The sequence below is a fragment of the Grus americana genome, chromosome 15 (assembly GCF_028858705.1).
Source record: "Grus americana isolate bGruAme1 chromosome 15, bGruAme1.mat, whole genome shotgun sequence".
NCBI classification, from domain to species: Eukaryota; Metazoa; Chordata; class Aves; order Gruiformes; family Gruidae; genus Grus; species Grus americana.
In genome coordinates, this window is record NC_072866.1 from 15,606,432 (window position 1) to 15,630,677 (window position 24,246).

General features: G+C 39.4%; 1 protein-coding gene and 1 long non-coding RNA gene across 3 annotated transcripts in view; one reads left to right on the forward strand and one right to left on the reverse strand.

Annotated features, from left to right (window-relative positions):
• Nucleotides 1–11,163, reverse strand: part of CYTH3 (cytohesin 3) — a 51,154-nt gene extending 39,991 nt beyond the window's left edge. Inside the window, exon 1 of one of the 2 annotated variants that reach the window (XM_054842971.1) lies at nt 10,898–11,163. In XM_054842971.1, coding sequence (XP_054698946.1) covers nt 10,898–10,928 — 31 coding nt within the window. In that variant the 5' untranslated portion in view covers nt 10,929–11,163. Of the gene's footprint in view, nt 1–310; nt 445–10,897 lie in introns of those variants that run through there. The other variant, XM_054842972.1, reaches the window with a different exon arrangement.
• Nucleotides 11,164–11,673: 510 nt separating this feature from the next.
• LOC129213321 (uncharacterized) lies at nt 11,674–14,759 on the forward strand. The gene is made up of 3 exons (XR_008579418.1): nt 11,674–11,741; nt 11,994–12,091; nt 14,298–14,759. It is a non-coding gene; the product is annotated as an uncharacterized LOC129213321 (long non-coding RNA).
• Nucleotides 14,760–24,246: the final 9,487 nt, after the last annotated feature.

Sequence of the window (24,246 nt, forward strand, 5' to 3'; positions counted from 1 at the left end):
GATCACCGTTAAGTATTCTCACCATTCCGTATACCTGCTGTATTGCTCACTTATTTTATTTAACCTCAGTCCAAAGCATCATCTACAGAATTGGAAGCACCAAATATAGCAAAGGTAAACCAAAGTCTGCAGAAAAACATAAGGCTTCTCCCCTCCTTAACATACTTCGGCTCTGTAAAACAAAGGCTAGCGAAACACAGCATAAATGAAATTAGTAAAAACAAAACTGTTAGATACACTCCACATTGTTGCACTATATATTGTACCAATACTTTAAAGACAGTAAATAATTTTAACTAAAACTTTGTACCATGAATGAGAAACTGGTATCTTCTTCCATAAGTAATCTAAAAGAACAGCCACCTTCCCACTCCAATTGGTTAACTTCATTTCTGTTTAAAAAAATAAACTAAGAACTCTTAGATGACTTGAAGTCTACAGCAAAATCTGAAGGCGTTTAAGTATTTCAGGATGGGATTTATGGCAGAGTTCTGAAATGGATACTCCTAGTTCCTGTTGCTTTTACTGGAATATTTTTATAGAGAGTCACTTTTTTCCCACCCTACCCTTTTCCTTTACTGAATTTCCACACAATAACTTAGATTTGACCATCACCGGACATCTGAACAACAATAAAAAAAGTTACAGCTGGATCCTGTATTAGTCCCAGCTGCACAGGATCTTTGGCTGCCTTCAGAAAACAAGGGAGCCAATAGGAAAACAGTAGGAGAACTTCTTTTAGCAGCTTACCTTTGAATAAATTGTTTTTCCATATGCTACTACAACAAACTATTTTACTACTCAATGCAAACTGAAGTTATTCTTCCTACTTTTCATCTCTTTTCTAAAAAAAAATTACAAAAAAATAAAAATTCCTTCTTCAAAAACCTTTACTACAAAATGCCAGAAAATAATCATCTCCATATGGCCTTTCAAGTCTAACATACCACAATGGATATATCTGCCAAGTCCACCCACCCACAGGCTCCATAAACTTTAGAGTATTATTTGTATTTAATTTGGATTACCAATTTCACCCAACCTTTCCCCTTCGTAACACATGTTACTTTTCCAGGCTTACAACACAGGTAGAAAATACAGAACGAAAATAAGTTTTCAGCAAAATAAGAACAATAACATAACATAAACTCTCTGTACTTTGGATATCAGTGAATTCACAGTGGAAGGACTTAAACTAGTCATCTTTTTATGTTTGCTCTTATAAAATATCATCTAATCTTTTAAAACATTCATGTGATGCTATGTCATTTATTGGTATAAGACAAAAACTAAACATTGCAGTCTTTCCAACTTACATTGCACAAAATGAGAGTGAAGAGAGTTACATGTATTTTGATTTAAAAAAAAAAAATCATTGGGGGTGGGGAAGCTTCCTTGCAGATATTTTAAAAAAGAAAGTTACTATATTTAATGCACAAAAATCCACTTCCTATAGCCAAAAAAATAATCAACTCCATATGCTCCATTTATCTGTCCTCACTAAAGTATCTACAGCAAACTGAAATGTCACAAGCTGCCTAGAAGGGTTGACCTCGTGTAATACATAGACTGGGTCTTAAGCCTGCCTGCCTTCTGAGATTCCCAGATTACAGAATTAATCAGCAACACCTACATGAAGAACAAACTAGTCACATACCTGAAACCTTTTAATCTCTCCCTTCTGTGACTGCAAACGACACAACAGGCATTTCTCTAAACTTTGCCTCTGACTAACCTTGGCTACCAGTTTCAACTTCCACTTAGGAAACAGTTTCTATACAAACCGCAATTCAGGAATAGCAGCAGAAATGATAAGAGATGGTGGGAAAACAAGCACAGATATTCTCCTTGTCCCCTGATGAATGTTGGACACTGCTTAAAAATGTTGTAAGTACGTGACACGATAATTTTAATAACTGAAATGGTGGTACAGTAGGTCAAAACTGACTTGCAGAAGAGCAAGTTAAATTATAATAAAGTTCTATAAAACAAAAAAGTTACTTTTGAGACCATAAATATATACTTCCATAATACAGACTAACCATTTACACATTTATGTGACAGATACCACATGCAAAATGAGTTTTCCCCAATTAGTATATACCGGGGTTACAAAATGCAAGACTAAACCAAGGATTACTTCAGCCTGATAGAGGCTCTTGAAGGTATATGCCTGAATATTAACGATTTGGTTTGGATGGATCCCAAACAGAACCTTTTCTGTTAAAAGAAAAGGAAAAAAATTAAAAATTGGAAACAAAAATAAGAAAAAAGGGAGAACCACAAAACAGTATATAGACATACATTCACCTACCCCATGCAATAACATCCATAGATCTATTCTAATGGATCATCAGCTGCTTGTACCCAGCAGCTCCTGCATGGGCAATCGGAAACAGTTGAGCACTTTATACGTACAACAAACACGTGGGTCAGGTCCATTTGGTCTTCTCAGGGAGGACTGGAGCCAAGACCCTGTCCTGTACACATTAGGACTTTCATGGTCAGAGAAAGCATTTCACTTGCAGGGTTCTTCCCAAGGAACGGAGTTTCTCCCTAACAGAGACACCATCTCTTCTTACAGCCACTTGGTTTAACCTCAACTAAATATGCAGCAGCTTTACAAATTCAAAAATTGCATTTGCAAGTGGTCGAAGTTGTACTCAGACAGACTACACAGCCTGGTGGGAAAATTCCTCCTCAGTGTATTAGAATGACTAGGCAGGAAGTTCATTAGTCCAAACTTACATGAGCAAGAAAGAAAAAAAACGTATTTGGAATCTGACTACTGAATACAAGAAATACTGCTTCAAGCAACAACAATTCCTTATTTTATAATATGCAATGCAATTACAAATGTCCCTTTTGACAATTCCCCCTCTCTTGTAGTAAGGCAACAGGATCTGTTTATGTCAGAATTTGACCCTACAGACAACACTGCCTATGAGATAAACAAGGATCTTATTAAGGAACACGATATCTACAGTACATGAAAGCAAAAATGTAGCAGCAAATAAAGACTCTTGAATACTTGGAATTAAACAAGAAAACAACCTGAATAGTATTTTGCAATATGAATCAGATAGTAATAAATAAATAAGTAAAAACACACATCTCTGTGCTAGAAGTTACACCGACTATTAATGACGCAGTTGTATAAAAACTTAGAGGTGACTCATTGAATGATTACATCTCACAGTTCCTCTTAGAGAAAACAGTAAGAGGCAGTTCCCCTATTTGCACATGCCAATTTTTTCAGCCTTTTTTTGTGCATGCACGTCTGTGAGAATGAGAGAGAGCACAAGAGAGATTGGACATATTTCTTTTCCTACCCATCAACTCCTTCTGCCAAAGTGTGCCTAGCGTAGCACTCAATTTCAATCTAATTTGACTGAGGAGTATATTCCTACGAGCTGTGTGAGAACCAGTAGCTGGGTAGAAGAGCCACTAAAATTAATTCCCACAGTTATTGTTCAGCCTCTTCCATACCCTGAGAGTCAGCAGACTTGCATTTCATCATTTTCACACAGCATTTTTTGCTTGGTTAAGAAATTCAAGGTATTTAATCTAAAAATCAACAATGGTTTCTCCTTTTGTATTAAAGTCCCACATCTGCAAAGAACAGCAGCAGCTCCTCAAAATCCAACCAAGCCCTTGGATATCATAGCGAAAGCCAGACTTCAAATCAGATTCAGCTTTCACAAATTAACTGATTTTCAATTCTTGAAGAATTTTTTAATGGAATTCAGAAGAATTATTAATTAATAGCCTTGCAGTAAAATCTATCCTTATTGGTACAATTTCCATTGGGTTGCTAAATAACAGTATGAGGTCCACAGTTCTTCCACATACCTGCCGTAAGGTAACTATTTCTTCTTATAATAAACAGAACATCTGAAAATGAGGCTTGTTAGTAAAACCATGCCAAGAAGCCCGACCTGTTGAAAAATTAGATCAAAGATCTTTAGTACTCCATATCCTGGATGAGATTCTGATTTGGATTTTGCAAGCTTCCAGCATACGACATTTCCTGTTAACTCCATGAGATCCTATTGAATTTGTCAAATACTTTTTTTCCTAGGAAATACTAGGTAATGTTTGTGTTTGCCTTTTATCATGTCAACTTTTATTGGAAAACCTACCCACTTATATCATACCTATGTGTAAGCAGATATCAGAACTTCAATGAAATTGTGGAAGCAGCTATGTATCACTTTATTTTCCTTAAATAAAACTTTATATTACCAAATAATGGGTTTAAAGAACCTCAGAAAGTAATGAAATAAATGTGACACAGATGTTCACAAAAAAAAAAAAAAACCAAAGAATGTTTTTACTTCATAGCAACCAAATAGGTCAAGCCATTTCCTTCTTCAGGCAAATCTCAGAGGACCACAAAACACATGGTTTTCTAGTGGATTTTGTGTCTATCCCACTAAGAGGAAATACTGCTGTCCAAAAAATTTGCAATACTAAGTTTTCCCATGAAATTGTTGGAATTAAAAGAAGGAAGTCATATGCAATTAAAAACAATTTGCTAGATGTTATACAACTGGTATAATTAAATACACTTTTACTACCTAAGTCACATACCTTTCCTATACTACATCTTGCTATAAAGAATACACAGTGAAGAAGTCAGAAATGCCAACATTATGGCTGCTCACATATTTTTTCCTTTGCTTCTGTAAATCTTGAAGTAAAATACTGTGTGTTCTTCACTTCCATGGGATTCCTGCCTTACAGCTCTATAGGTTGACAGGTTTTTCTAATAAACCAGCTGCTAAGTAGCTATTTTTATCCTCTGTGAATGAAGTACATGGTCAATGTGTCCAAACTCTTCATTAAAATAAGTGCAATCCTTCAGTACATACTTAAGTACTCAGGAACTACACGGAGACAAAGTGAAGCAGACATCATTAACTATCACTTTACTTTAAAAAGAAGGAAAAAATTCATATAGATTCATTCAGTTATCACAAAACACTATCCTACACGCCGACTAGTCCCACGCAGAAGCCCACAGAAAGTGTCGTGTGCGATCCCATAACCGATTAAATCTATTTGTGCATTCGAACAGGAAAATTAATATTGCATAGGAGAACATAACTTATTTCATAACACTGAGATTGCAAAAGTGTTCCCATACGTTTGGATTGCCCTTTCACAGCCATTTTTATTACAACTTCCTACAGACTATTTTTTAAGGAAGACTAAATTATCATCTAACTATTTACTTGTCAATAACCACTCAGGATGTCAGTGTGTGTCCACAAACTTCAAAAAAAAAAAAAAAAAAGGCAGTGGGTAGAAACAACATTAAGAGCTCTGTTTTAGACTCATTAAGCTTAAGATTACAATTACGCAATCTTCAGATGTCAAACAAGCCAACATTTTAGCCGGGACAGATGGTACTGGATCCAGAGCACACAGTATATGCTGTGAGTCACCAGTTTAAATACCATAGTTCAATTTTTATTTGCAAATTTGATTACCTAGAAAAGAGATGTAGAAGAGAGCATTAAACCAAGCACAGGGTCCTGCAAATCTTCACAAAAAGTTGGAAGCAGAAAGATCATCCTCCAAATGAAAAAGCGATTAACAAGATTGGAGGGGAACGAGGAGAGAACAGTCAAAGAAGCCAAGAAAGAGCAAGATTTCAAAAAGAAAAGCGCAGTAAACAGTACTAGAGGCAGCTGGCAGGACAAAGAGGAGGAAGGGAATGTACCGAGTACAAGGGGTCAGGACAAGTGTGGAAGGGACCTGGGATGAACCTGGAGGAGATACTCTTCAGACAGTGACTGCGAACAGCTCACTTGATGACTTTCAACATGAAAAGGAGATGGGTTGGCAGTTCAAAAAGTAAATGGGGCCAAAGATGGGGTGTAAAAAGAAACAGACTAAAGCACGCTTGCATTGGGAGGGAAAGGAAGCAAGCAAAAGATAGCAGCAGATAAGATGGAGCTACAGTATCAGCGAAACAGTTTAAAGCTTTTAAAAACCTTTCTGTTGTGCTAGGAAAGGAGAGACTTATAGAACAAAAGATGGCAAGCAGAAGAAACCAGAGGAAAGCCATGACATTATTTCATTCATTTTCCCTTGAAAAAGTGTTCAAAATCCTATAAAGAAAGAAGGGGAGGCAATAAATATGACAGAATTAAGAAATTCAATGCGAACTGCAGAATGTATCTTGGAAAAGTGTGCTGCCTCACGATCTGCAGCCCCTCAACTGGTAAAAGCTCTTATAATTCCATCGATATTACAAGACTGCAATATCCATTCAGCAACAGCAGCACATGGGGAGCCCACTTTCACGTGGCTATTACTATGATTCCCAGACATTGTTCTGCAAAGTACACTCTGTTCCCGTAAGTAAATCCTACAGCTTTCTTTCCTAGATGTAACAGCGCGCACAGATGCTATGTTATAGGCATACTGTTCCACTAAATCCACAGCATGCTTATACTGCTGAGCACAAGTCACCAAGTACCATTACATAACAATACATCAAGTTTGGCAACCAACAACCTCTGCAAATTTTATCAGCAAAAATTTCATGTTTTCTTTCAAGTCACAGCTAAAAATACTGAACATAAGGCTAAGAAAAAAAACTTAAAAGTGTTACTGCAATTAACAAGCCTATTTTCTGATACCATCCAAAAACTAATATTTACAACACAATTATTAATATTTTTGCTATGGCATTTTTTATTACAGTGATAACAGATTAAATGTGTTTTGGGCTAACAATTAACATACTACTGAGCTGACAGGTAATATCTACAAATGTAAGATTAGTTTAGCATGAAGAAATATTTATTCAGCAAAAAGAGACTTAGCATGAAGTTCTGCTGGCTGATAGCAGTTGTATTAATGTCATTTAGGTTTTTGTGTTCTATCTCAGTATCTGCTCTTTTTCTCTCCCTAGAATCAATCTGGGTGGTTAGTCTAACACTCAGGTGCATTTTTATATTCTTGGCATTTCCCTAGAGTGTTATTTAAAACTACAAACCATCCTCTAAAGAACTTTTGGGACAACTTTTTAAAACTACCAGTACAAGTTATCCACTTTGATGGGTAGAGAGCAAAACATATTTAACATTCTTCTGTGTCAAAATACATTTCTTATTTTATGAGCTTCTTTTATGATAAATAAAACATGCAGATTTAGTCTTAAATGCAGAGCAAATGTCTATAACCACAAGGCGGCCACATGGACTCTCCTATCTTTAACGTCTACATTTGAAAGATACTACACTGTGAAAAGAACAGAAGAGATCATGCTGCTCATGTCTGAAAGTGATAGATATATATATAATCAATTTTAAAACATTTTTTCTAAGAAAAATCTGTGGGGTTTGTTACATTTAACAGCTTTTACCTATAAATGGATAACTGCTTTGCCCTGCAGAAGAACAGAAGTCATCTTGCTAAATCTGGTTTGGCAGCAAATCCACTCTTCTGAGTCCTCTGCGAGACGATCTGGTCTCTCAGTCTAGTTTGTCATGAACGGCTGTCTACATAACAGAATCAACGTGCTACCTGGCACCATCACTGGCAAGTACGGCCAACAACTAACAGAGCTTGGCAACTGAGATGCTCTCTCACCCTCCAAAAAAGCTTCAAAATTCAGAAATAAAGCAGAGAGTTTGGGGAACAGTAGGGAAACCTCACTGCCATAATTAGTGCTATAATTTTGCCTTTTTATCAAGTAGAAGCAGGATTTAAACCTTTTGGCGTGAACTTGGTAAGTACTCAATCTTACAGTCATTTCCAAGAGGAATGGCACAGAGATGAATTTGGGGGAATACAAAGCCACTGCACAACTAGACTCAAATTCAGAAAAACAAAGAGAAGTACTATTCTGCACCTCCGGCACAAAGTGACCCACGCTGACTGTTGATATATCTCGACGTTATACAGATTGCTTACTGTTTAGCAGTACGCAACTATACCACCTGCTGCCAACAGCACTACTCAATGTGAAGATCTCAGTTCACTGGTACCACCACCACGCAACAGTAAGCACGTAAGAAAAGCCTCAGCCAAATCACAAAAGATGCGGTTTTAAACCAAGTGAGGAGAGGGAGAAGGAGAAATTTCCTGGATTAAGTGAACCACAGAGATATTTTAATCAGAACACAAAAGAAGGTTGAGACAAACACCAACTGACTCGGATCATATCGCATCAATAATCCATGCACAGAGCCTCTGCTGAAATCAATGGGAAGCTTGTGCATAAGTGGATTGTATAATACAAACGCATGCCCCTATTCAGGGCTCCACATACAAAAGAGAAAGTGGTAGTAAGAACAATTCCCTTAATTAACATTTCTGTTCCATCAAGTGCTTCTAAAATAATAAATCCTAACCTTACATAGCTCTGTTTTCATTCACAGCTTTTACCAGAGGTGGTAAAAAACTGACCTCATCTGACAAATAAGGGAACTGAAGCATAGGATGCAAATTAAATTGAAGAGCAGGGCAGCAGGCAGAACTGAACTGGGAATAGCAGTTTGCCTTCTGAATCACAGTTTAATGTCCTAGATATTTAGATGCTCATCTAGTTCAAGTCTCTAATTAGGGTGATTCTGTGCAGTCCTCAAATAATTCTGCATACTTCCTAAAGTACCTGTGCACAGCAATATGCTTATCTCTATGAGTTTCCCACTCAAGAATGTCAAATTTTTGAGGATCGCAAATGTCCTACAGAGGTTCCAAACACTGGACTGCCCTGGTCAGACTCCCTTGGTACCCCACAGTCCTACTACTCAGTGGCACTGAAGGATTTTTAAACTGGCTGTCAAATCCACACTTTCCACATGCTTTCTATTGTTAAAACAAATAAACAACAAAACAAACACACAAAAAATCCCTTTCAATTCAAAATACCAATTCATTAGCTGGAAATGACCTAACTAATCCTGGTGTTCCAAATTGACAGCAGTTCATAAGAAAGAGCCAGACTGGATCTCTGTTCAATAAAAAAGTGTAATAGTCACAAGAAGCCAGTGTAAAACATCAAATACACTGATTGCAAAAAAATTTCCAGTGTCATTAGTCTACAGTTGTTTTACAATGAAGCCAAGGAAGAAGGAACACAAACTATACTGTAGTTTGACCCAAAAAACCTAACATGTTTATTAATGCGATATGAAGTTATAAATAATAGTTTCACTTGCAAGCTAGCTGAAAATTTGACTTCCCCTATAGAACCAGCCTTTAGCTAAATACAGACCGTCTCCTCCCCAGGTCCTGAGTATTTTTCCTCTCATGAAAATTCAACTTTGAAATGCTTAACACCTTATGAAAGATTGATTCAGCAATACGTCCACTTTCTAGTTTACATCTTGCATGTGATCAGGTACTACATTATGCTGGGTTAGTGCCAATAACAAGTACATTCATTTCCCTTAACTACAGATGCAAGTCCATAGTACTGTGAAAATAACATCTTTTGAGTTGAATAAGCTTTCTGCTCTTTACAATTACAGTGTTCAACTGTTTTGAATAATAACTTTTCAGGACTGGCTTGTTTTGTCTTTTGTTTTCCTTTTTCAGATTTTTTTTTAAAGAGTTAGGTCTATCACTGACAAAACAAGCAGGAGAAGTGCCTGCTGAGAAATGGCCACATTTCCAGACGACTGCTTGAAGAATTATTTTTCTGATTCATCATAGCTTTTTTTTTTCAAGTTGTCAAAACAAATACCACACCCACTTGATTTCCGAGTTCTGGGTAATTATATTTAGAATTAGCAAGCACTGTGCAACTATTAATCATACAAGGTTTAGCCCTTCCTTTACCTATTCAGAAATAAGCCAGTGCATTCAAATGCAGTCTGTTTAGCATTTTATTTAAGAGATATCCTCATCATTTCATTCTGTACCACCACCACCGACAGACACAGTGAATATAGGGCAGTCCATTCAGTCAATCCTCTGCCCCAAGGCAGGATCAGCTGCTCCTGAGCCACCGCAGCCACCATTATCGCTGATGATACACAAGAACTGGTTATTTCAGGCAGCAGCTTTACACGCTCACTCACAAAACACATTATAAATTAAAGGAGGGAAGCGTGTTGCAAGTCTGTAATGCCTTAAACTGGGACGGCGCGCAAGCCGGTCTCCGAAAGACAAAAATTAAAAATAAAAGCTCCCCCAAGATGCGAGTCCGGATTTTCTAAAAGTAGTACCTGGCAACATTAACTCCGCTGCCTTTAAAAACAGTTCACCTTGTTTAAACTGGATGAACCACCCCGTCATTATCACCGAGCCTCCATTAAGATGACACACACAAACAGAGCCCTCGCAGAGCTTAATTATTCTTTTCACTGCTCGTACACTGCAAAACACAGACTTTTCTTCCCCCCCCCCCCCCGCCCAGCGGACAAGCAGCCGCACGCACGGAGCGCAGCGATGTCGCGGGGCTGTCACCGCGGCGGGGGGACGGGGACCCACCGCCTGCCCTGCCCTGCCGCCCCCCTTCGTGCCCGAACCCCGCCGAGCCGGCGCAAACCCGCCTCACCCCCCTCCGCCCCCGCCTGACCCTTCCTGGGCGCCCGCCGCGGGGCACAGAGCCCCCATTGTGGCCGACGACGAAAGGGCCAACCCCCGCCGCGACGTTCCCCCGCTCCCGGTACTCGCTGTTACAGTCGCTCCGCTCGGGTCGGCCCCTCAGCGCCCGGGGGGATGCCAGGCAGGACGGGGGCACGGCACCGGCGAGCAGCTCCGCGCAGAGGGAAGGGCGCGGCGCGGCCGCAGCAAATGTCACGGCCTCAGAGGCGGACGAGCCGCCGGGCGCCCTGGCCGCGAGTGCGCGTTCTTCAAGCCCGCGGCGGCCAGGTGAGGGGCCGGGTCCCTCACCCCGCGCAGCCCCCGCACAATCCCCGCCACTCACCGCCGCCACCTCCGCCGCCCTCTTCGTCCATGTTGGGGCCGCAGGCAGGGCGCTCCGCAACGGCTGCGGCTGAGGAAGGCCCGGGGCTCGCTCCACTCGCTCCACTCGCTCTGCGCCCCCTCCGCGGCGCTCGGCGCCTCGCGGCCGCTTCTGCTTCTCCTCCACCACCGCCGCGCTCTGCTGCCGCGCTCCTCCGCCCCGTCCCTCCCCGACCAGCCCTCCCTCAGTCCCGGCGGCAGCCGCCGCCTCGGCCCAGCCGCCCGCCCCTCTCATGTGACCTGCGAAGGGGCGGAGGGGGGAAGGCAGGCACGGCCGGCCCTGCGCCGCCACCCCCGCCGCCACAGGGTCGCCGGCCGCCGCCGTGCTGCCTCCTCCTCTCAGGGGGCGGCAGCTCCCTGGCCGTACCCTGTGGCGTAGCGGGGAGCTCCCCCTCCCGTCTTCCCGCCTCTCCTCCCCTCCCCGGCAGGTTTCGCACGGCGCGGCCTGGCAGCGTTGAGGCCCCTAAAACAACTTTCCCGGGGGTTGTCAGGGGCCGTTAGGGCGGGCAGGGGGTGGCCGCGGCGGGAAGGGGGCGAGAGCGGCGGTCGGGGAGCAGGAGGAGCCTGGTTTGCGGGGCACTCGCTGGGGAGCAGCCTGAGGGCGATGGCGGGAGGGGCTGAGAGTTGGCGGGGGGAGTCGGTTGGGTTTCCTGTCGATTTGGGCTGTCTCTTGGGGTCTGCGGTAGCCAGAAAATGTCTACAGAGCCGCTGACTCTTTTGGAAGGGGTCAAGGGAGGGAAAAGGGCGGGAGGTGACAGGAAGGCGAGGGCCCGTTGGCCTGAAGCTGCATCGTGAAGGAGGATGAGGTGGGTCGAAGTCTCTGAAAAGGGGTCTGAGGCATATGACATTTCTGCATGTTTTCTGGGGATTCTTGCTTGCTCCTCATTCTTGGGTCCAGCGCGATGCTGAAGGGGCACTGGGTGCTTCCCCTGCCGCAGGCGTCATGAAGAGCCTTGCGTTTAAGTGCATATAAGTTCCCCATATGCAGTGCAGGGTTTTGTGTTGGTGTGTATTGTTTGTGTTGGTAACAGAAAGGATTTGCCTACTTACTGCCCTAGGAGTTAAAGTATCTGTGGGATTTCTTAAGTCTTCAGTAAAGATCTTCAGTGAGATACCACAGGAGTTGGGATATTGGCAGCCTCCAAAGTCTGTAAAGGTAAGCAGAAGTGTGCTGGCACACACCACTCTTCCTTCCTTCCTTCCTTCCTTCTCAGGCACCACCCCTCTTTATTTTTTTAAAACCTTTGGTGTCAAAATTTCATTCGGATAGGAAGCTGTGGGAGGAAAGGGTCAGCCAACAGGAAAATATCAGGTTTTTCATTTTCCTCTTGTAGGCTGGCATGGGACAGAGCACCATAGAGGAAGCTGTGTCGGGAGCACTCACCTCCTGACACCGCTGCTAATAGGTGGTTATTACAGCCCATTTTGCTGAGACCTGAGGTTTGGCTCTGACAGCTGCTCTGGCGATAAAGTGTTTTACCTCATCTAGAAATCATAAACATTACAAACCTTTAAAATACTCCTCTGTATTTCATATTTTAAATTAAACATTGTTATGAGTTTAGTAAGCTAGTGTATCAAAAGGTTATTGTTACATAAAACAGAAGCATTACCTTGGTAAGAGATTTATTTCGAAATGTGTGTCTGTAAAGTACAATTGCAGTTTTAAAATAAGTCTGAATGCAGATGAACTGACAGTGGGCTTTGAATATTTTTGCTCACTGAGCAAACTTAATTTAGAGGGGAATCTGGTTCATGAGAAAAATTCTAATTTTATAATTGATCACAGATTGTTTGCTTTCATTCCATCTGTGTTGTTTTACACCTTTATATATATTCCTTTCTTTTGTTGCATTTGTTTGTCGGTATCCTTCCTTCCTTCCTGCCTTCCTTCCCATACATTTGCTATAAGAAAAATTCTAGTACAAAATAAAAAATAGCCCAATCACTAACTCTAATAGCAGAGAAGAGTGAGCTGTGGAGAACAGTCCTTCTCCCACCAATTCAGGGCAAAATTCCTGTTGACTTCATGGAAGCAATACCAGGTTTTAAAATTCTCCAAGTTAATAGCAGAGATAAAAATGCTTTTGTGATGCAACCAAGATATGAAAAACAGGTTGTCCTAGTTATAATTGATCAGATGGGATATTTTACATAAACTTTGTAGTGAAATCAGACAATTCCAAACTTGTGAAATAAGCAAAATGTTCTTTATTGTGACTTCGTTATTAACTTGAGGAAACGGTTAAATTTTCAGTATTTTGCTTATTGAATGTGTAGCTTACTCTGTTGTAACTTTGAAATACATGTCATTCAATATCCTGTCGAGGAAAATCTGTTCTTTCTAGTCCCATTTTATTAAGATTACTTAACTTATTAATGATACATAGTACAAAAGAGTATTGAAATTATAGTGTCTTCTTCAAGGCTGTATGTCTCTGAAATGATGGCAGATATTCCTTAAAACTTGAATTTTCATCCATATACACATTATATATGTGTGTGTGTATATGTATATATACACATAATATTCATATTGTATATATTATAAATAGACTTACTTTTACATGGACCTGATCCTATAAGTGTTCTAGACATAAACCCATTAGTTCTGCCTAGAAGGCACTTACTGGACAAAGCTGTTTAATCTTCAGGTGAGATGTGTGATAGAAGCTTTTAAGATCAAGCCTGTTACCTCATTGTCTCATGTCTGGCTATAAACCTCACTAGGTCAGGAATAGATTTTTTTGAAAATGTACAAAATCAACTAAAGAATTACAGTCATAGTTCTACATCGCTGCTATAGTAGTTCTTCCCCAGCAGAACTACTCTATAGTTTTTGGTAATTCAACAATAAACTATTTCCTACTCATGTGAATAATTCTCTCACATGTACATTGTTTTCTGGAATTTTGATCATTCTTCTTTTTTGAAATACATAAGAATTTTATTTTTCTCTCCATATTAGTAAGGGTTTCAATCAACAGTTTTCTAAAGATTGTTTGATCTTTTTTTCTTTCTTGCAGTCCCTTCTGTAGTCATAGCACTATTTTTACCACAAGTATGTTTTGCCAGTTTTATATCCACAAGTCTAACCTTCTGTGTTGGAAGAACTTCATAGTCTGTCATTCGTGTAAAATAATAGTCTAATAGCTGGTCTGTTGAAATTATTTTTAGGGGGAAATTGGGCTTTCTCCAAAAACTGCTCTTGACAGGGTTGATTCCTTAATGATAAATGTGGTTATTTGCTGAATTTTCAGGTAATACACTTTGTCCTTTTTTTCCCTCTTTGGATAGTTTAGTATCCATTTTGATTCAGTTTCCACTAAGTAGTAATTTGTCATGTTGTTTTTCATTTTAAGGGGTCAGGAGCGCATCTGTTACAACATTTGTCCCTACACAGAGAGTCGGTGAAGACAGCTGAATCCCTTACGTCATATTTTTGTGCTCTAAAATGCTCATTAAATATTAATCCATTTCTATGGATTTCAATTTGAACCAGATTCCAAGTAGTAGTGATTGAAAATTAAAATTACTCTTTACCCCCCCTTTTTATTTTTTCTACCCTTATAATCAAATAATTCAGGAGTAGGAAAGCCCTGTTGGTTTTCACATCCTTTCCTCAGCAAGAGTGGATTCCTTTTCTTCTGGATTGCTTTTTATTGGTTAGTGGAAATTCTGAAAAACATCTTCATTATTAATCTTAAATTTACTTATCGAAAGAAATAAGCTTAATCTTACCTTGGTAAGTTTCCTCTTTCAATGATGTAAATGTTTCAGTGATGTAAAATTCCATTTTATGATGATAGATTTAATAAACCTTTTATTTCTGATTAGAAGCATGAGCTATGATCACGTTCGTTACTTGGATAGTAATTAGAAAGTAGATAGTAACATTGTATTCAAAGATAAGAAATACAATTCTGAATTTTCTCAATGCAGAAAGAAATAAAGTAACTACCATTGTGCCATGAGACTAGACGCCAGTATCAGACACGGGAAGATGGAATAGCGTGCCATACTGTTGGAAGGAAGAAAATCTTTGAAACCTTATTTAGGGAGGCAGTCACCCTACATGCAGGTATCCCCATTTCACACGTTCAGTCAAGACATCGCTGATTTGCAAGTCTGGCTTATTGTGACTTCTGTTAGATTTGATAAGAAGGATTTTATAGTTATCCTTAAGGAGAACGGTTAAAGGCACGAACATCTGTACAGTCTTAAGAATACGTTCTTAAAGAACATAGATAAAGAATATAGATATATGTAGTGGGTTGACTCTGGCTGGACGCCAGGTGCCCCCCAAAGCCATTCTGTCACTGCCCTCCTCAGCTGGACAGGGGAGAGAAAATAGAATGAACGGCTCGTGGGTCGAGACAAGGACAGGGAGATCACTCGGTAATTACCTTCACAGGCAAAACAGACTCGACTGGGGGAAAATTAGTTTAATTTATTACCAATCAAATCAGAGTAGAGTAATGAGAAAATAAACCCAAATCTTAAAAACACCTTCCCCCCACCCCTCCCTTCTTCCTGAGCTCAACTTCACTCCCAATTTCTCTACCTCCTCCCTCAGTGGCACAGGGGGACGGGGAATGGGGATTGTGGCCAGTTCATCACACGTTGTCTCTGCCACTCCTTCCCCCTCAGGGGGAGGACTCGTCATACTGTTCCCCTGCTGCAGCGTGAGTCCTTCCCACAGGCTGCAGTTTTCATGAACTGCTCCAGTATGGATCCCTCTCACAGGGTGCAATTCTTCACGAACTGCTCTAGCATGGGTCCTCCATGCGGTCACAAGTCCTACCAGCAAACCTGCTCCAGCATGGGCTTCCCACAGGGTCACAGCCTCCTTTGGGCATCTACCTGCTCCAGCACGGAGTCCTCCACGGGCTGCAGGGAGACAGCGTGCCTCACCATAGTCTTCTCCACAGGCTGCAGGGGAATCTCTGCTCCAGCACCTGGAGCACCTCCTGTCCCTTCTTCTGCACTGACTTTGGTGTCTGCACAGTTGTTCCTCTCACATCTTCTCACTCCTCTCTCTGGCTACACTTGCTCTTTGTGTGGGTTTTTTTTTTTTACCTTCTTAACTCTGTTACCCCAGAGGTGCTACCACCATCGCTGATGGGCTCAGCCTTGGCCAGCAGCAGGTCCATCTTGGAGCCAGCTGGCATTGGCTCTATCAGACATGGGGGAAGCTTCCAGGAGCTTCTCGCACAAGCCACCCCTGTAGCCCCCCACTACCAAAACCTTGCCAGACAAACCCAATACAATATATCTCAAAGAATATAGATACATCTTAAAGAATATAGATGTTGTGCAACATTTTGTAAATTAGAATTATTTGGTTGATTTTACTACTTGCTCACTTAGATGCTCGCATTTTTAGAAAAATGGTGCAAGCATTACATTTCCTAAGGCAGTATCTTGTTGATAGTCAGAATCATTACCATCAATACTCAGCCATTGTATTGAAGAATACTTTTGTTTTAAATCTAGATGATGAAACAATTTTTATTTTTTAAGAAGCATTGCCTAATAGTTTCCAGGCAGGAAGGTCTTAGTCCATCATCATGTCTTTTTTTCCTCTATTTTTTATTAATTTATCAGTACTTGAATAATCTGGTATTCTTAAACCCCTAAGGCAAACTCTTTGACTTCCTCTCTGTCTGGCAGACTGGTTTTAGCCATGCATTGTTTCTTAAAATGTTTACACTGTCATACATATCATATTTGTCTCAGCTGGAAAAATATATTTATTGAAAATCCTGTTTGCTGGTTGGCTTAACGGTTTCAAAAGTGCTTGCACCTTTCATTTAGTCCAAAAAAATTTTACACATAAGTATTTTATGTTGCTTTGGGGAACATCAAAGCTGAAGCTTAGCAAGTCATACATCTTTTATGAATGGTGCTTTTTTGTATGGATAGGAAGCTCATTCCCTTAAAGTAGTTAAAACCCCCAAAGTTAAAGATGCCTCTCTACTAAGAATTTTGCATGGGTTTTTCTCCACATGAACTTTTAAACCATATCCTGAATTTTATTTGCTGCTTATTTCAAATTCCAATTCTTGACATATTTGGAGGTTGTTGGGGTTTTTTAAGACTTCTAAATGAGCTTAATCTACTCCTAGCATCAAATATTACTGGTTTTGGAAGTCAGTGCTTGTTTCCATTGTGTAAGACTGATAGGGCCACTGGTGAGTCATTGAGTAAAGAACACCAGAATGTTTGGTGAGGAAAACTAAATGCATTAAAAACTGTGGAGGTCCACCAACTCTGTAATGCTTATGATCTGAAATATACTTTGCATTAGAACTTGTTCTACCTGTATTAATTATGCATAGTACTAGACACAAACAGGATGCTTTCTAGCATGAAAGCTGTGCCTAAAATAACAGAAAAAAGAAGACTTGGATTCAAATGACATGGGCTGAAACAGATCATGAGTGGAATTTTGCATGAAGCTGGAGAGGGTTTTTCTATCTATCTCAGAAAAACGAAAGAGCTTGATGTAAAATAATTCTCTAAAGGAAAGTGCACCAATGAAGGCCAGACTCTGTTCCCACCCTGAGAAGTAGCCACAGTCTGTGAATTCATCTCTGCTGGCTATCTCCAGCTTGGGAGGATTAAATGTGTTATCACCTACCACTCTCCAGTCTCACCAAGGCCTGGGAATTTGAAATTCCTAATTCATCCTACACTGGGAGCTGTAGCTGGGCTGCAAAGCATAAATGAGTCCTGCTCTAGTTGCATGCATATGGCAGCAGTTGAGAGGTTTATTGTAGTAGTGCTGATAACAGGGAAGGTCCCCGCAGTTCCATCCTCCTCCCCCCCCACAGAAGCCTTCTTAAACAACTCCGCAGTGTAGCAGGGCTGACATCCCACGGTACATATGGCAGCCAAGTGACGAGCTGGCCTTGCTGGTGACATACAGTGTTAGAAGGGTTAGACCAGGTGCTCTTGTTGATTCACCAGTGAGCATCTGAAATGCAATTCCATATCTCCACATGAGCTGGCTCAAACCCTGCTGCTGGCTAGTCAGCAGTGCACAAATCTGGCTTTAATAAATATGGAACCATAAATTTAGAGAGGAGCAGGAACTGGCAACTAATGATTGTGACTTTTAGTGCCCTCTCAGCTGTTCATGCAACCATTTGTGAAGCTATGCTGCAAATCAGATCACTCGTTCCAGATTTTAAAAGTTCTGTCTAAACCAATAATTTTTAACCAGAATTATTCCATTTTTTAAGTTCCCACTCTGGTCCCACAAACAGTTGCATTGGCACAATTGCAGCATTGGTAGAGTGTGCCACACAGATGGTGTGGAAAGAAGGAAGGCAGGCTGCTGGATGGTTGTTTTGTCAGTGAGGACGATATCCCTGCATAATTCTAACCTTATTCTGAACCACAGACTCTTCATCGATTTCACTTTCTGATCCCTCATGCTACGCCCTTCTCAAACTGTGCCTATAGTCAGACTTATATGCTTTTTGATGTCTGATCTGTTCAATGCTAGATCATCTAATGGTAATAAATTGTTCAAGGTCAAAGATGAGCATGTAATTGCATTCCTGTCAAGATTAGCCAGCTATGAGTTACAGTGTTTAGACAAAGCGTTATCCTAGATTTATACCAGCAGCAGGAAGACAAATGATACCAACTCTAATGTAAAATCATCAGGAGTAAAACCACTCTCCACTCCTTGTTTTGTGAGGGGTTTGCTTTTTTAAATAACTTTTTACTGGTGTGTTGAATTTGTGCAAAGAATTTTGTGCCATGTCACCATCTAAGTTTATTGTATCATGAAATTGCAGTTGTATACTGGTGAGAGTATGCCTTCAGCTTCTCATGTAGGTTATTTTTGAATACATAGTTCCTGTTGAGTCTGGGTTAGAAAGAAACACACAGGGTATGAGGCAGAAAAACATCACTTAAATCCTTTCCCTCTCATGGCTATACATACTATTTTATTCCTTTCATATCCTCATGGATGTAAGAATAATCCCATACACTTCTATACCAAAACAAAAAGGTTTTGGTATTTTCTTACCATAAAAAGTCTACTTTCAATTTAAAAAGCAGATCTTCACCTTAATTGTCTTTCTCCTGCTTTATTTCTCTTTATAGTCTCAAAGACAGAAAAACTGTCTCTAAGTACAAGAAGATGGTAAGGGAGAGTCAAAGCTAAAACTTGGCAAGCACTAAAACAAAGAATTTTTCCAAGGAAATGGAGGAGACAGGTCAAATTAATTCCTTATGTAACTCCATTTACCTCAGTGCAGTTACACGAAGGATGAATTTGGTACCTTATTCCTCTGTGGTCAGAAAAGGATTTCTGTGATTTCAGTCAATACCGTATAAAATAATCATTCTTAAGAAACAAAATTGTAATTTAAGTCTGATAGAACTGCCCGTGTTATTTTTAGTCTATTAATATAATTGTAAAAGAACAATAGGTCTACAGAACAACAACAAAAACGGCTTCATAAAAAGATTAGTACATGATGACTTGCAGCTTACATCCTTAGTAACAGGTTTTTTGTGGGAAAGAGGAATTCATGACAGACTGTAAAATGGGCAGTGACATCAGGGACAGCTTTTCTTCAGTTTGCTGCATTGCAACTTTAACTTTTTTCCTCTGATCTCATTCTTCTCCCCTGACCACGTCTGTTTCAGTTCTCCTTTCTCTGAAGTTTCTTTGGGTCCCACTGTGTGTGCAGGGATCTCTGTGGCTTCTCCTTACTGCTGCAGTTTCTAGGTTTTTCTCTTCAGACAGATATATTTGACATCTTGGGACAGATAAAGGAGAGATGTTTGGCCTCCACTATAATTTCTTTTGAGATTTTAAATTTCAATATGCTTAAATTTGAGATGCTTTAAAATAACGCATTTTCACTGTGAGAATCCAGCCCCCATGTGTCAATCTGTAGTACTCGAATATAGCTGTACCCAGAGATTATTTCCATTTCAAAAGCTTGTTACGAAACATCAACCCCTGCCTTCCCACCCCACTCCCAAATTCAGGAAATACTTTTAATATCAATATGTTAAGATCTTTTAATAGGGTAATACAAAGGCATCCATGTAGTATATTACTGCAATGAAATGGAAGTCAACAGTCTGTCTTTTTTATCCTTACCAACTTGCAACTATCAGTTTTAATACAGAGGAAAGGATCTGTGTATACGTGCATATAAAAGATGTGAAAATACAAAGACGTTTATTGAAAACAGACAAAACCAGGAAGATGATAAAATAGCAGAAGGAAGTGGCCTCAGATATAAAAACTTGCTTTGTATAGCAGAATTTATCACTAAAAGCTACGGTTGGAAAATTGCCACGCTTCAGATAAAACTAGCAATGTAATGTAAACATAGATTTGACTTAGTACGTAAAATACAATAGATAGGTTTGAAAAACTAATGTCTTACAAAGTAATTCAATTAAACTTTTTTGTTTCCTTTTTTTGTGTGTATCTTTAAAAACTTCATTATATTTTCAAATACCAGAAATCTCAGTTGTACAGATGCAAGCTCTCCTCTAAGGATGTTTGCATCGTGCCATTCAATTTCCAAATATCCAAAATTAAGGATGGTGGAGATATATTTTGGAAGCAATTTTTTTGCTTTCAGAATGGCAGAACTATTAAAGCATGTTTCACAGAAAAATGATCACATATTTAAAATATCTACTGCATGATTTTAATCCACAAAGCTATTCAAGTAAATGTGTACTGCTCGACATCCTTCACACTGGATAAAGAATTTTTTTTTTAAACAGAGTATCTTCTCCATTTCCTTACATGTTTGTGGAGGAAAATTGAAAGCTTTAGGAAGTAACAGTACATTTATACCTGGAAGACTTTTCACGTAAAAGTGAGCACTTCAAAAGCATGAGAATCTGGGATGTTTACTTCAGTTATTGTACCAGCTGAGAACAAATTAATTCTTTTCTGGAAGGATGTTTTCTCCTCTCTGGCCTGGTAAGGCATGCATTCTGGTGTTCCAGCTAGAAGATGAACAATGAACACAGCTAAGGTCTCATGACTAACAAAATCATGGCCTTTGCTCTTTATTCTCATCTGTAAGGTTTTTTCCAGAACTCAGCATGTGTGGAAGACTGCAAACCTGAAAAACAAGATGGCGGATAACTACAATTAAAACAAACATAATTTTTTCAATATCTTCATCATATTTGCAAGATAAATAGACTGTTATCTGCGTACTATTTATATTCTTCAATAATGTTTTGTTGTCTCACAGTGAAAACTTTTTTAACTTGTCAACAAAAATAGTTATCTCCTTCATAGATTAAATCATGCCATGAAGTATTTTTAGGCATTTCTTGTATTTGAATCTTCAGTGTCCTGAATGCTTCTATGGAATTTCCAGATTTATTCTTTATGAAGAACAGTCACCTGGCAGGTTTTTTTCTAGCTGCTGCTTTTTCTTGAAATGGTCTGGACTTTCTGCATAATTTGTACAAAGGTCTCCTTTCTATAAATGTTGTATTTCTTTCTGGTTTAGTAAAGCTGAGATACACAGATATGAGTTAGAGAGAGAAATTCTTTCAGTTATTCAGCTAAAATAATGAAAGGCTCTCTTGAAACTATTAGAAAGGAGATAATATTGGTTTTATTAGATTATGAAACTGCAAGTAATGACAGATAAATGCAGATAAAGCAGTCTTCTCAGAAACCTAAACTGCTAGTCAATTAAAGATGTTATTCCAGAATGTTGACCATAGGCAATAGGAAGAAGTAAAGCAGCATCTTTATCACACTGGGATTTTGGAAGATCCATGTTAATTCCAGAATAATAGAAAAGAAAGGTAAGCTTTTACCATGCTTAAATTAGCACTTAGGGATGTGTTTCTATTCTTTGCTACTGGACTTCTTATCATTTATGGAAAGCACTTAAGCAGAAATTTATTCTTGAGCTAAAGAAGCAAAGATATTCATGCATGTGTGTGTTTATATGTAAATATTTATATATGGTTATATACATGCAGTCAGAAAACTACAGTTTCATATTTTATGCTAAGGAAATGGTCTTTTATCTCTAGATCACAAGATTAGAGGTATGCTGGGAGTATGATGAGGAAAAGACTCTCAGAAGGCTCTTACAAAGCTGTTGTGAATATACGACATTGTTCTCAGTCTAGTTTTGAACAGAGGCATGTCCGCACACGTTCAATAATTAATTGAATAACGGGAACTCTTTTCTGATTTCCTTACAGAGCCCATTAGCAAAAGTTTAGAGGTAGACTGCACCTGAGTTTGGAGTCTGCCTGATTAAAATAATTTCTCCTCCCCTTCTGCTAACAATCGGCAATTGTTTAACACCTCTGTAGTACTTCTTTAATAAAGCCACCACTAATAACAGCAAATTAAAAACATGTCATGTAAAATTCTCCCTGAATTATTGAATTTACTGTTAGTTGAGGTATCTTCTGTTTTAAGTGGAAGTTGCAAGGAGACACTCTGCCGATGCCTGTGTCAGTTGCAACACCCTTTAGAGTAACTGGGAGAAAATGACTGTGGATTCTTCCTCACAATAACAAGAAATTATTACAACATAACAGTGTTTGTCAGATTAATTTGAAACTAGAATTTGTTTTGATTTAAACTGTGAAAAGAAAAAGATCTCTGAAATGTGAGGATATTCCCATAAAACACACAAGTCCAGACCTTGTAGTTCGCTTCACATGGGGAGCTCCTCATGCTTACAGAGCTCTGATGAAGTCAACAAGGCTAGACATCAGTACTGATCTTGTGTGATTGGATTACAGGATTGAAGCTGTGCTTTGGCCTACTAAAACCACTTTAAGTTACTTAAATAGATAAATCTTACCAGCAGATTTCTTTTCTTATTGATTACACTTTCTGAAATGCAAAAAGAACCTAACCCAAAACCTTGCTTACTTTCTCCACATTTTTAATGGACTACTTCACCTTCTAAGTTCTGCATTATCATGAGGTGTATGTAGGACTGGAAGGACAACAGAAATAATAACTCTGGGAGAAAACAGTAGAAGTGTAATTTTCCTTTTCCATAAAATGGATGTGAAATACTTGTGCTTTTTTATTTCCTCTGAGCCCATTTCCAGTCCTTATTTAACCCCACCCCCTCCGTGGGATCTGAACTATTTGACAGAGTTCCTGTTACAAAGGACAATCAGATTGTATCTATGTTGCCTCTTGTCTCATGTTGTCACTCACATCTTCTCATCCTGTGTTTCTGCCAAAATGACCTATCAAAATTAAACCAAGAATTTGTCTAAAGCTTTTTTTTTTCTTGGTTAGTCTTCCCCCCCCTCCCCCCCGAGTGTATTTGTTACCTCTCAGGTTTTGTATGTTAGGTTGAGAAGAGTCATTTTGTCTATGTCATGATCTATCACAGATAGAATATCTGATAGGAGGCAGAAGTGCTGTTCCTTCCCAGGCAGATCAGCTTCTGGATTTAACAAGCATATATGAGTAAGAAAGATTTACCAGAGGTATTTTCACTGATAAAAGCATTCTTTTATAGTAACTATAGTAACAATAGCAATATGCAAAATGGAATCAAACCTTTGGACAATGCTGTTTTGGTAGGGGCCTTCCAAAAAAACACTTCCTATGTGGAGGAATGAGAAACTCCTAAATAATCCATTCAGGAACAGCTACAATGCCTTATGATTACGTTTATGAAAATGTATTACAATGAATTGTAAATTGAGCAAGTAGCGAAGAAGCTTGATGAACTGACCACAATAAAACATCCAGTGATGAAAATATCTACAGACTTCTAGCTTGCTGACATTGGCAAGTAGTTTACCTAAATAGAAAGAAATCAGAAGGTACAGTTATCAACTGCAAAAGAATTATTATAAACCAGAAAGAAAATGTGAGGAAGAGCTCTGAAAATCATGTTTGACAGTGACAACACGGACCAGACAGCTTTTACTTTAACCAGCAGGTTGCTGGGAACACACACCATACATCAAAGTGATGGACTTGTAACCTGCTATTGTCTGTACAGATGTTCTCACTCAGAAAGCAGCTAGAGGGAACAGAAGATAAAAGGCGGCTGTCCAACTCTGAAAAAGGTTAAAATTTTCAGTCTGCCTTGACAAGTAAATCTAGTTTTTGTGGTAGTCTCTGATTTTCAGCCTGATAGAAAATTCAACATTTACAAACCTGACCTAAAATGACAGACACCTGAAGGTGTAAAAGCAAGCCCTTAGGAAGGTTCTATACAGTATCATTAAAATATTTTTTTGTTGGTTGTTTTCTTTTTTTTTTTAATCTTAAATGCTTTTCTATCAAAGGAG